Consider the following 13,049-nt stretch of genomic DNA (forward strand, 5'->3'; position numbering starts at 1 on the left):
AGCTGTTCTGCCTGAGAGCTTTACTGATAGCACAGCCAGTCTTTCTTTCTTTTAACTTTAAGACAGAATAATAATACCAATAGCCACATACCAATCTATACATCAGTTTTGGTATACAGTGTTTTTTATGTATCTTTAATTAAATTGAAACAAAATGGTGCATTGTGCCTCAATGTGCACAAAAAGGCCTTGGACCCCACAGATTGCCGCTTAAGAGACCTGGCCAAGACAGCACAGCATTTCCAGTTACAGAAAACCACAACAAAGTGTTTACACACAAAAATATATAAATTAAATATAAATCAACATGAAAGTACAAAACAGACAAAGAATACATTTATACATTTAGGAGTAGCAATTTGCATGGTTCCATCACAGAATTCTTTAACAAAGTTTTAAACTCACTTATGGAAACCAACTTATAAAGCTGTAATTTAATGTAATGTAATGTAAGGCCAAGACCAAGACCATGGTGCAAAGTAGGAGAAAGCATTCCTGCTCAGTTTTAAATTAATCTTGGGGACTATGTAGAGCAAAATTCTGAAAGATCGAGACTCATAGCAACTGTTACGACCTGAGAGCAGATTACACAAATATAACAGGAGTTTTCCCAACAGAGCCTTATAAATAAAAATGTACCAGCTCTGCTGTCTCATTAGACTTAATGAAGGCCAAGAGACCAAATCCACACAGTGATGGGTGCCAAACAATGAATTAGATACAAAACACAAAGCACTGTGATATGGATCTAGCAATGGATCTAACCTGCAGATAAAGAGGAATTGGCATGCATATAAATAGTGTCACTGTAGCTTGTACAAGTCTCCTATTACGATAATAAAAAAAATAGTCTTACCTTTCATTTCTTTACTAGAGACTCAGAATGTACTCTGATATAGAACCTGTTATCTAACCAAACGCCCAAGTATAGTACTTGAAGGATGAAACACATTCAAATTTGTCTCCTCTCAGAGTGAATTTCAGCAGAGTCTAAGATCTGAGGATTACCTCTGGAAAAGATTACAGTTGGTTTTCTCAGAAAATAAGAACCACTTTTAGATCATAAAATGAGACTTGAAACCATTCGAAAGGCAACCTGTAGCTCGTCTATAGCCTGACTCAGACAGTAAGCAACTGAGTAGACTATTGTATCATCTGCGTAGAGACGGACTTCAGTTGTAAAAATGTCCTTTCCAATGTAATTTATAAAACTAACTTTACAGGGACTAAGACTGAGCCTTGGGGAACTTCAGTGGGGATCTCCAGAGCCTCTGATTTATAACCATCTGTAGATACACACTGAGATCTATCAGGACGGTATCAGGAAGGCAATTCCTGAACCAAGGCAAGGCTTTATCACTTATGCCAATGTCATTATGCCTACATAGCAGCTCATGATCAACAATATTTAAAGCCTTTCTTTCTTTCTTTCTTTCTTTCTTTCTTTCTTTCTTTCTTTCTTTCTTTCTTTCTTTTTTCTGTCTTTGATTTACTGGGCTTATTGTGTGTTGATATATTTTTTATTAAATAGAAAAATTGCATTATGCCTCATTGTGCGTGAAAATCAATCAAAATTATTAATAAATAGGGCGCAGAGTGGTCCAGCGGTCTAAAGCGCTGCCACTATGAGCAGGAGGTCGCAGGTTCGAACCCCGGCTCATGCAGCTTTGCCATCAAGCTGCCGGCGTTAGAGGGAGCAAAATTGTCCCTGCTCCCTCTGGGTGGGTAGATGGCGCTCTCTCCCCACATCACTCCTATGGTGATGTCTGCAGCACAGGGCGTCTGTGAGCTGATGTACCGAGACCGAATCACTGCGCTGTCCTCTGAGCGTGCTGGCTGCTCGGTAATGCTGCATCAGCAGCAGCTCGAAAAGAAGCGGTGGCTGACTTCACATGTATCAGAGGAAGCATGTGTTAGTCTTCACCCTCCTGGTGTTTTGGGGCATTACTAGTGATAGGGGGAGTCCTAATGAGTCCTAATTGGCTGTGTAAATTGGGGAGAAAATGGGAAAAATTAGAAATAAAATTATAAAAAAAAATATATATATATATTAATAAATTAATAAATTTAATAAAATTAAATAACCAGATCCTTCATATAATTAATCGTGACAGCTCTACCCTGCTCATCAGGATTCTAGTACAGTACTTTATTTAACCCACAGGACACAGCAGAAGGTCTGTACCGGCTGCTGCGTCCTCATCTCAGAAACTCTTGGTTCACTGCTGACCAGGTCACACCTCTCTAAGCCAACACAAACTCTGATGTAACACTGTGACATTTTTGTTCAGTGAAGGTGTTTTTCACCTCACTGCAGACAAGCAGAAGTTTGTTCACCCTCAGAGATTTCAGGTTCCTTCTAAACGCATATTCTGAACTCGCTGATAATTTAGAAAAACACTGCATTCAATCTGTTTAAATTAATTCTGTTTTCCCTCATTAATAATATTAGATACAAAAAAGGAAATATATGGCAGTCAGTGGCAGTTTTCAGGGCCCAACACTATTCAGCACAGTCAGAATTGGTATAAAATGGCAGTATGTGAATTTTGTTTTATTAAATCATACAGATGACAACTTGTATAACAGTTGCATTTTATTATGTATTGCAGTATGGTTTTCTTATCTTGTATAAAGAAATTAAATATATTGACAATACATATTTTTAATACTTTCTTTGCCGTGCTTAGAAGAGGTGATTTCAGTGGCAGTCAAACACACACACACACACACACACACACACACACCCCCCTATCTCAGTTCATTAAATACTGAAGGGCCTCTAAATACCTGAACATGTATAGGGTTACAACCAAACCCTGCCTTAGTGCAGAACTCCAGGAGCAGCACAATATAACTCTTGTTTTAGGCTGTAAAACCTGGGTCACTTTATACGACACTATTAAATCATCAGCCTTTCTCCATAATTAAAAGTCAACAAGCCTTTGTATGTAGCTTAAGCACGGAGTACTGCTTTCTAACACAGTGTCTAGACCCCACACATTCCTAAAGTAGTGTGTTGGAGTGAGGGTGTTGGGGTATGGGTGGGCAATATTGGGCATGTTTTTATTAATAACTGAATTTCTATGTATTTAAAAAACTGAAAACATGTTTATTTTCGTTTTCTTGTGTATGTAATACTAAATCAGTTTCTGCTAATTTGGTGTCTGCATTCAGTTTTAATAGTGTTATTTGCAAGAAATTAGGGAAAACTTTGACCAAAACTAAATAAAATAAAACAGCGGATGGAGTTTGGGCATGCTGATGTTACTCTAAGTCTGAATAGTAAACACTTCAGTATGAATTAAATAAACAAGTCATTGTTTAGTATAAATTATTCTGTCTTTTCACATATTTCACTTTTTCAATTTATTCTGTTTGGCCAAATCATATTGGTTGCCAAATATCCTGTGCATCCCTTCAAGTAATTAAACATATGTGCACAGAAACGCTTAAAAATGTGAAGAGCTACTCTGTAATGTAACTGGAATTATGTTATAAGAATTATATACAGCTCTGGAAAAAAATAAGAGACCACTTAAAAATGAGGTGTTTCTTTGATTTTACCAAATTGAACCATCAAACCAAGCTGAACTGCTTGAATGTTTTCAACCTTCTTTTGTACCAGGAGTGGCATAAAGTTAATCAAAAGCAGTGTGTAAGACTGGTGGAGGAGAACATGCCAATGTGCATGAAAACTGTGATTAAAAACCAGGGTTATTCCACCAAATAATAATTCCTGATCTTTTAAAACTTGTTTTCTTTGCATTATTTGAGGTCTGAAAGCTCTGCGAACTTTTTGTCATTTCAGCCATTTCTCATTTTCTGCAAATAAATGCTCTAAATGACAATATTTTTATTTGGAATTTGGAAGAAATGTCCATAGTTTATAAAATAAAACAACAATGATCATTTATCTCAAACATATACCTATAAATAGCAAAATCAGAGAAACTGATTCAGAAACTAAAGTGATCTCTTAATTTCTTCCAGAGCTGTATATTAAGACAGATAATTTAATGACAAAATGAACTCTCATTACTTTTTGAAATAGTACTACCAAAATAAAATTTCTAGTAATGTCCAGGAAATTTGACTAAGTGTTTTAAAAATTCATAATATTAATAAATTGTTCCACTAATCAAAATACTTTTCTGAGTAAGCATTACACAAAACATTGATTTATAATTTGTAGTTACCATGATCCCTCTATTCATCCATTTAAATTATCCTTGAATATTGAACAGTTCCCCAAAGAATACTTGTTTGATATCTGACTGAATGTAAACTATAACTACTTTAATTATGGGTACTGGAGTTCATATATTGTTAGTACATATTGAAATATTATATCAATGTAAATACACACTCACTATTTGAAAACTTTACCCAGAATACTAACACTGTATGATTGTTGTTGCTATTCAGTAGCACTTTTCTGATGAACAGTCCTTTAAAGGTGATCGAGTTAAGTAAAATGATTCAAAATAAAAAAAATACAATTATGAAAATCAAACCTGTTTAAAGATGCATGAACACATGCATATTTAGCAGTGTCTGCATGGGCAAGCTAACATCTCCCTCATCTCCCTGCTGTTTCTCTTATCTCAAACACGCCAGGTTTGTCTCCTGTATAGAAACATCCCATCCCGAACCATCATGTGTCCAGCCTTGATCCATTTCAGCTCATTACATCTGAGAGAATACAGTTTGCCAGTAGGCTTGACCGTGTTTTCCTCTGCTAGCTCCACAGTGTTAGCCTCAGGGGAGGCATCAGATTCCCCAGCATTTCCTTAGCCTCATCTGTGTGAAGGCAGGCAGGGAATCGATACGGCCTTTATCAGTCCAGTCACATCACATTTCCCTATGCAGAGAGCCTCTATTGCACACCAAGCAAGCTGGAAGAACAGAGTCTCTGGCTGGGGTTAAAGGAAAAAGAGAAGAAGAAGAGGAGAAGAGCCCTGGCTATTGAGAGTCGGGGCATACAGTAAGAAAAGCTACCCATCTGGCTGCATTCTTATCAGGCTTACTGTAGTATCAGTTTCTAGCTGATAGCATCACCTGGATCAGCTTGTGAGCTCCAGCACTGCATTTAGAGCTGGAGGAGCGTTCAGGCCCAGCTGCTTTTACTGGCTTCTCAGAAGCAAATGACATAGGCCTACCTAATAGCCTATGATAAACAACACAGTGCTATACTTAAGCTACTGACTGTTCTTTAGCTCTAAAAAAATCTCTGATACTTTTAACATGATACAGTAAAGAAATCTGGGATGTGATGCTTCTGAAAAAGAAAGAAACGCAGTCAGTGTTGAAGTGTGTTTGTGCTGACATGCTGCGCTCTGTAGCAGGATTCCTCTGAACCTGTAAGATGGAGTGATTCCCAGCAGGAGAGGTGATGGGTACTGGGCATAGATTATGTCAGTACGCTTCAGATGAAACAGAACAGTTTTCTTATGCACAGCTTCAGCTTTTATTTGTCTTTGAATTACAATGTTAAACGTGTGAAAATGTGTGAAAAAGGTGCTCCAAATAAATGAATTAATTTGTTACTGCTATTACTACTAATCTTATTATTATTGAAATAAACTGATCAAAATTGACCCAAAAAAATCCATCTCATCGCCATATATAATGCTATGAAAGTTGGCCACTAGGCTGGCACAACTCATTTTCAAATTTACGTAATGTAAATTTGTGGTAAATGTTTATAATGATAATGTATATATAAATAAATACATTATATTATTAATACAAAAGTATTTACTCTCCCATCCAACTCATTGAACTCAGGTTCCAATCACTTTCATGGCCACAGGGGTATAAAACCAATCACCTAGTTATGCGGACTGCTTCTACAAACGAATTAGTGAAAGAACGGGTCGTTTTCAGGAGCTCAGTGAATTTCAGTGTGGTACCGTGATAGGAGCATCTGAGGAACTACAACCTCCAAACTTCATGTGGCCTTCAGATTAGTTTAGGAACAGCCGAGCAGCTCCATCCAAGCCTCATCATTAAACGCAAGGCTAGTTGGCAATATATTGAATGTTACACAGATCCACAGTTAGATATTCATTATATGAATTCACAGCATGTAGTGTTTTATAAACACTTATACTCGAGCATTATACTTTTTAAGATTTTTATTTATTTAAAGTTTTATGGTTATCACAGTGTAACGTTATTTAGGCATTAACCAAATGTCTAAATTAGTTTGCATATAACTCTATTTTATTTTGCATGTTGGCACCAGAAGTAGAGAAAATGTTCATTCTTCACATTAGTAAAAGTACTGATACCATACTGTACATGTACTCTGTCACAAGTGAAGGTCCTGCATTGTAAATGTCTAAAATTATGTAAGCATCACTATGGAAATGTACTTAAAGCATTAAAAGCATAAATGCATAATAAAGAAAAATATTAATTTTATCTCATTAAATTATTATTATAATTGTATAAGCACATTTTTAGCATTGAATTGGTGGAGCACTTTGTAATCTGTATTCAGATCAGTTTTATTATGAATTAATCTGCTAATTCTAAGCACATAAGGATCCATAAAGATTGATCTTAGATGATAGAGCGAGCATTACATAAAACGTTCCCTCTATCATTTAGGATTATCTTATTTTCTTTGAAATTGAGTCTGGATTAGCTCATTTTACTGTGAGCATCTGTTTTACTGGTGTGTTCATGGAAATAGCGTTGAGCTTTATTTCTGACAGGATTCAGAGGTGCCTCTTTTGTATGACCACACATATAATACAGTCTATGTTTGATTCACTCAGGAGGTTTTTGTTTTACCTGACCACATTTTAAATGATAAATATATATGGTAAATACTCAAATTCTAACATGGCTTCTATTCTTAATAAGTTTGCATGTCTGTATTATCATATAATCACCCCCATTCCATTCATGCCTCTCTGTTTTTATTATGCTAAGTTTCTCTCTCTCATTCTTTTTGTTTATCTTTCAGTTTTGCTTGCATTTCTTTAGCATTAGATATCCTTTCAGTTCTGTTAAGACTTGTACAAGACAGCACTAGATAAAAAGAAAATTATGTAGACAGTTGCATGCTAAAATAATGGGACACCAATATGTAAATTGATCATGAAGTGTTTCCAAGGGGACGTCTTGAGAACGCCCACACCTGTTTAAGTTGGGAGGTGTTATCTTGTGAGTGGGGTTGAAGGCTGGCAGAGCGAGCAGTGTGTTTATGGCAAGGTGACATGAATTATTGAAGCGAGGCCTGATAGTGGGTGCAGATGGATGGGAAATTCCTCAATCCACAGTGTAACGTGTATAGAAAAAAAACATCATTAAAGACTTGAATTTGGATGTAAGAAATTTCTGACAGAGTTGCTTGTCTGCTCACATAAAAAATTCTAGCCAGAAATTGTTGGTCTCATTACCACCCACGGTGGACAGTGTAGTGGGAGGTAATGATTATGACTGGTGGTGGTTGGCTACTTTTGTCCATCTACAGTGCAGTGGGTGGTAATGATCACGCCAGTGTCATCTGTCTGGAATTGTCAAGCGACTCACATAGAAAATCACATTCAATGCAGGAGTCCCCACATGCATTTTCTGCATGTCAATGCAGCATTCTTTAGCTTCCATGGGGTGTGACAAAAATCATGGGTCAGGAATTGTTTTCATGTCATTGCATGTAATTAGAAACTGTCAGTAGTGGATTGTCTATTTTTGATCCACCCACCCTTAAAAGACTTAAAATTAGACATTAGACCTTTTTTCTGTTATTAGTATTATTGTAATTGTATCAGAGTCAAAGGCATTTCCTCTTTAAATCCTCAAATACTCGACATACTTCTCTCGTTTTGGAGCCTTCGTCAGTCTTTAAGGGAAATGGTAAAGGGAATGAAAGGAAATGAAAGTCTGTTTTCTGGTCTATTTTTATACATTAGGCACACTGGATTATAAGTGTCACTAGTAAGGAACAAAGGTGTTGCCATATTTCCCTTCTAATTCAGCCGGTCAAACAAAACTGTAATTCTTTAAAAAAATATATTATAAAGTCAAATGAGCATTGGATGTTAACACAGATTTCTACTAAAATTGTTTATTTGGGTGAGTTAAGTGCTTCTGTTTACTTATAGTGATCTTACATTTACAGTATTTTAGTGCAGTTAGCAGCAGCTCTAGCCTCAGTTAGCAGCAGCGCTAGCTTCAGTTAGCAGCAGCGCTAGCCTCGGTTAGCAGCAGCGCTAGCCTCGGTTAGCAGCAGTGCTAGCCTTGGTTAGCAGCAGCGCTAGCTGCAGTTAGCAGCGCTTAGCACTAGTAAATGCCGCCCGACAATGCTACACAACAAACACTTAGTGTTCCAGTAACACAGAGCGCTATCAGCTAGCGGTTTGTCCCTCGTAGCTTGTTAGAGGCTAATGCTTATACTGCTCCAGCCTTTGTGCTGGAGAAACTTTTCTGAAACTCATTTTCAATCAAATATAAGGCAACGATTATTGGGAAAATGTAAAGATTTTAAGTCCACCTTAAAGTGTGAAAAATACGGTAATGAATTTTTTGCCCTAATCTTCATCTGAAACTTTTTTGTTGCACTGTTGATTACCACAGCTAATAATTAAAGTCAAAGGGCTTTAGCACTGGTATAAATCATCACTTGACAGGAACACTCTTTATGATGCTTAAACAGATATTAGACATTAGACAGCTCCCTCTGCTGGTAATAAGGTTTCAACTCCGAGCCCTGTAGTAAGTTTTTAATATATATTGTGATTCAATATATCTATTTCCTAGATTAGCATTTTACTTGTGGCCTCAAATCCATCCACTTTAAGCACATAAGTCATTCTAAAAGCTAGATGCTACTTTAAAGTGTTTCTGGATCTCTCTAGTGAAAATGTCCTCAGTTCTTATTCTTTGCAACAATGCATGACTAAGCAGCTGAAGAGTCAGATTTCTATTGTGATATCTTCATGGTGACAGTAGTTTTTGTATTAGCATCATTAGCAGCACCACTGCTGCTCAAGTAACCAGCAAAACCCCTGGGAAGACATACCATAAACCCTGTTTTTTGAAGGAATGTATTTGGCTTTGGCTTTGAATATTGTGTTCCCTCCCCACTCATGAATGCTCATGAAAAAAAAATATGGACTGGAGTTTAAACTAATGTGAACTCTTCTCTGTCTTTTTAGAGCGTCAAAACCATGCCCGGGAACTGGTGAGAGAAGCAGACTTATCTCAGTGGGACGCTCTGGCTATCATGTCAGGAGACGGGCTTCTGTTCGAGGTCAGCTGGGTGTCACTCTAGCTAGCAGACTGTAGCTTAGCTCATTCTTCAGCCGGCGGAGGCTACACACCCTGCCGACTAAAACCTCAGCAAACAGCAGCATTCCTCTGTTGGCAGCCAGCAATGGAATGTCTAGAGACAGACAGGTCAAGCTAAACTTCAGGTCCAGCATGAACAGAAGTTTCAGAACTGCTCTCAAAGTCACAAACAGATCTGATTTATGTTTAAAAAAGGAGTGGGGATTAGAATGAATTCCATTTTGATTTAAGCTTAAAGGTAAAGTTATGTGGAACTGGTTGACCAGTACGCCAGTGTTTAAAAAGAAGGAATGTTGAGACAAACATAAAAGATCATACTTTAATCACAGGATAAATCTTCTACACTGATTAACACCACAGTCAGATGAAGTGGAAAATATTAATTATCCAAAAGTATCTGCTGGACACATTCAAAAGTCTTGTGGAGTCCTCAGTGGTTCAGAGCTGTTTTGGATTGAACATACATGATTTTATTGTTAAGGCTGATTGGTGTACTGTACAATGACCCTCCAGTATTCTTTATCATCCATCAAAAAACATGATTTGGTATCTTTTCCCATGCACTTTTCATCCATGCTGGCCACAATCACACCCCACCACAGTTTGACACATCAACAAATTTAGCCTTCACTTTTACACCACAAGTAATTAGATAAATGATTTGTTAGCCTATAATCTGACCTCTGCTTGTCCTCAGGTAGTGAATGGCCTCATGGAACGAGACGACTGGGAGGAGGCCATTAAGACTCCACTGGGAGTGCTGCCTGGGGGTTCAGGGAACGCAGTAGCTGCCTCCATGCACCACTACTGCGGGTAAGACTCATGCTTCATCTGTGGGGAGCTTGCAGACAGTATTTTTACAGGGAGATTTGCTATGGTAGCTAGCACAATGGAAAAATCCCAGTTGGGACCCCAAGATCAATAAGATCCATTCAATCCAAGGATGTGTGTGTTTTATGCAGATGCTCCCAGTTTGTCAGTGTCACTCACTATTATTTTGATAAAAAATACTGGCCTTAAAAAACACAGAAAGACTATCAATACAGCAGGCAGCACTATTAGTACAAAAGGTGATTGGTCAATCTTTATATTTACTTATTTGAAAAATGATCCCAACCTTGAGTCGTAAAACCAGGATCCTTTTTGAACAATGGGTTCTGTGATCATAATCGAGCTGGTATGCTTTATTTATTTAGAATTTTTCAGCTTTTTTTTATTATCCACTTCCACTGGCTTAATTTTCTTAATTATCTAAAGTTAATTGCTTTTTGTAAGGATGTAATTGCATAACTAAATTTTGAGAGGAGGATGAATCTTCACATCCTTCCACCGCCCTTTCTTCTTCCTTTAAATCTGTCCTCTCTCCTTCCTGAATATCAAAGATAAGGGACTGGTTTCCTACAATGAGAAGAAGCTGACTTTGTTTTATGTTATTATTATGTTAGTGGCAAATTATATATTTTTTATTTAATTTATCATCCATTAAAAACTGGATTATTAAAACTGGTCGTTATTACTGACCGAGACAATACACTTTAACAAGCTGCCCAGTTAGTAATTCCTGGAAGATGTGAAAGGACCCAGAGGAGAATCAGCTTTAGCCCCACCCCCACGGCATCCCAGTAATCGCCAGGGTGATGGAATTCAGCCACTGCTTTCTGGACTGTCTGATTTGAGGAGAGAAAACCAAGCCAAAGCTCAGTCAGCCTGATACTGCTTTTCAGGCCAAACACATTTAAGGCTTTTAGAGACATTAATACAGAATCTGCTATTAATAATTCAGGCTTACTCCACATTCATGCTTCTATTATCCCTCAATATGCTTCTTACCCCTTCTTGTGTTGCTATTCTTTATCAAATAGGGGTGATACCTTCTATGTGAAATACTGATAAAATGTTTTTATTGCTAACTACACTGTAATGCAGCACCCTGGACACCATTAACCACTAAAAATCCTTGCTGGTGCTGCAAGTGTAAATAGTGAGTTATATTAATTATTAACTATACACAGAATACAATGTTAAATAATACAATGCTTAATACAATGCTTGCTAGACCAGATCAGGAATCAGTTAATAACATTGTGATGACAGGTTGAGTGGAACCCCACAGAGACACGTCTAATTGTTCCTGCAGCAGATTGTTGGCTTGACTGACATCAGGGGGAGGGAAAGTTCCCCACCTCCTCTGTACGGAGTGTCTTTGTTCAGCTGGCTTTGGGTTGGCCTTGTGTTAAATAATATATTAAATATATCACTTTAGATCATATTTAAAAACAGAACTCATGAACAAGTCAAGATCAGTGCAATATTAGAGAGACAGATAAAAAGTAATGAATTATCTGAAATAATTGTAAATAATATTTATGTAATAACTGTAATGTGTAATACTTCAAGACACACAAGAATAATTCATCCTGGTTCAGTGAATTACTTGTACACTCCAGGCACCAGAAAAATACATACAGATTTGAATTTCATAGAAAACTAATTATAATCATTTATAAAGCTGTTTATTTATTTTGAACAATCTTTAAGAAAATAAGATAATTACAGAATTAAAATTTTCTGGTTAGAGTTCAGGATTAAAAGTTATAAAAGGAAGCTTACAGGCATAATATCAGGCAGGACAGGTTGTGATTTAACCACAAGTTGGCGCAAAAATGCTGCTCTCTTGTCAAAAAAACATATTTAAGTCAAAAGTAAAAGTTTTATCTGCTGTCAAAAATACAAATTTCCTTGCTTCAAATTTGATGCTTCAGATTACACCTCCCACCACATTACACCTACATCTCACATTTGAGCTTATAAATAGATGGTTGTACAGTCTTAAAAACCTTACACCCTGTGCAAGGTGTGTCCTAATGCTTATTGCTACCTTATACCCTGTAAACACTTAATTTTCAGGCCTTGCACTATTTAAATAGCGATAGAGCTTATGAATATATCTTCACCGATGGTTGTGGTGTTCTGGAAGTGAGGTGTGTTCGGGTACATTTTTTAATATATTGCTATATGGGGAAAGGCAAACACAGGTGGACCACTCACATAATGTTTATTTCATGTTATGCTGAAAACACACCCATGATTAATTAAGAGAATTAGTACATGCTTTATGAGCATTTTAAGCCGGGCAAGGCATACTTTTCCCATCATTATTAATAGCAAAGACACACTGACACACCCTAAATCAAGCTGCTAAATCAAGCTAAATCAAGGCCCCGAAGTGTTGTATGAGGGATATTATAGAATTATCATTTCGAAATGGTTGTTGGTTAAATACCCACAAATGCCACTATTGGGCCCTTAAGCAATGCCCTGTCACTGTATGTGTTCACTGGTGTGTATGTGAGTGTTTAATGCATGGATAGGTTAAAGGCAGAAGCTAAACTCTATATGTGTTTCCTGGCTAAAGTATGGTCAATATGGTTGTTCATCTGCACAGGTCAAATGGTCCACAAATTGGTAAAATATTTGAAAATAACAAATTAATCCTCATTTTGATGTCATACCACTTACGCTATGTGGACAATAATATTGGAAAACAGACACACAAGCTTTTTTGACATCTCTTTCTAAAATGTGTAGGCATTAGAATGATTAGAATTTGATTCCATTTGGCTGCTGTAATATCTGGTTTGGAACTTAATTAAACACCTGAATTCAATAATTAGGAGATTAAGTGTCTGTCCATACTTCTGTCCATATACTGTATCTTTAAGGACAATGATGTATAAAAAAAT

The 13,049-nt window shown here is 36.9% G+C and overlaps 1 protein-coding gene across 1 annotated transcript in view; it reads left to right on the forward strand.

Moving 5' to 3' along the window:
* LOC103023393 (sphingosine kinase 1) overlaps positions 1-13,049 on the forward strand; it is a 43,137-nt gene that overhangs the window by 22,910 nt on the left and 7,178 nt on the right. Inside the window, exons 3-4 of the mRNA XM_007252143.4 lie at positions 9,174-9,268; positions 10,004-10,119. Coding sequence (XP_007252205.3) covers positions 9,174-9,268; positions 10,004-10,119 — 211 coding nt within the window. The remainder of the gene's footprint in view (positions 1-9,173; positions 9,269-10,003; positions 10,120-13,049) is intronic.

The sequence above is a fragment of the Astyanax mexicanus genome, chromosome 5 (genome assembly GCF_023375975.1).
Source record: "Astyanax mexicanus isolate ESR-SI-001 chromosome 5, AstMex3_surface, whole genome shotgun sequence".
Lineage (NCBI taxonomy): Eukaryota > Metazoa > Chordata > Actinopteri > Characiformes > Acestrorhamphidae > Astyanax > Astyanax mexicanus.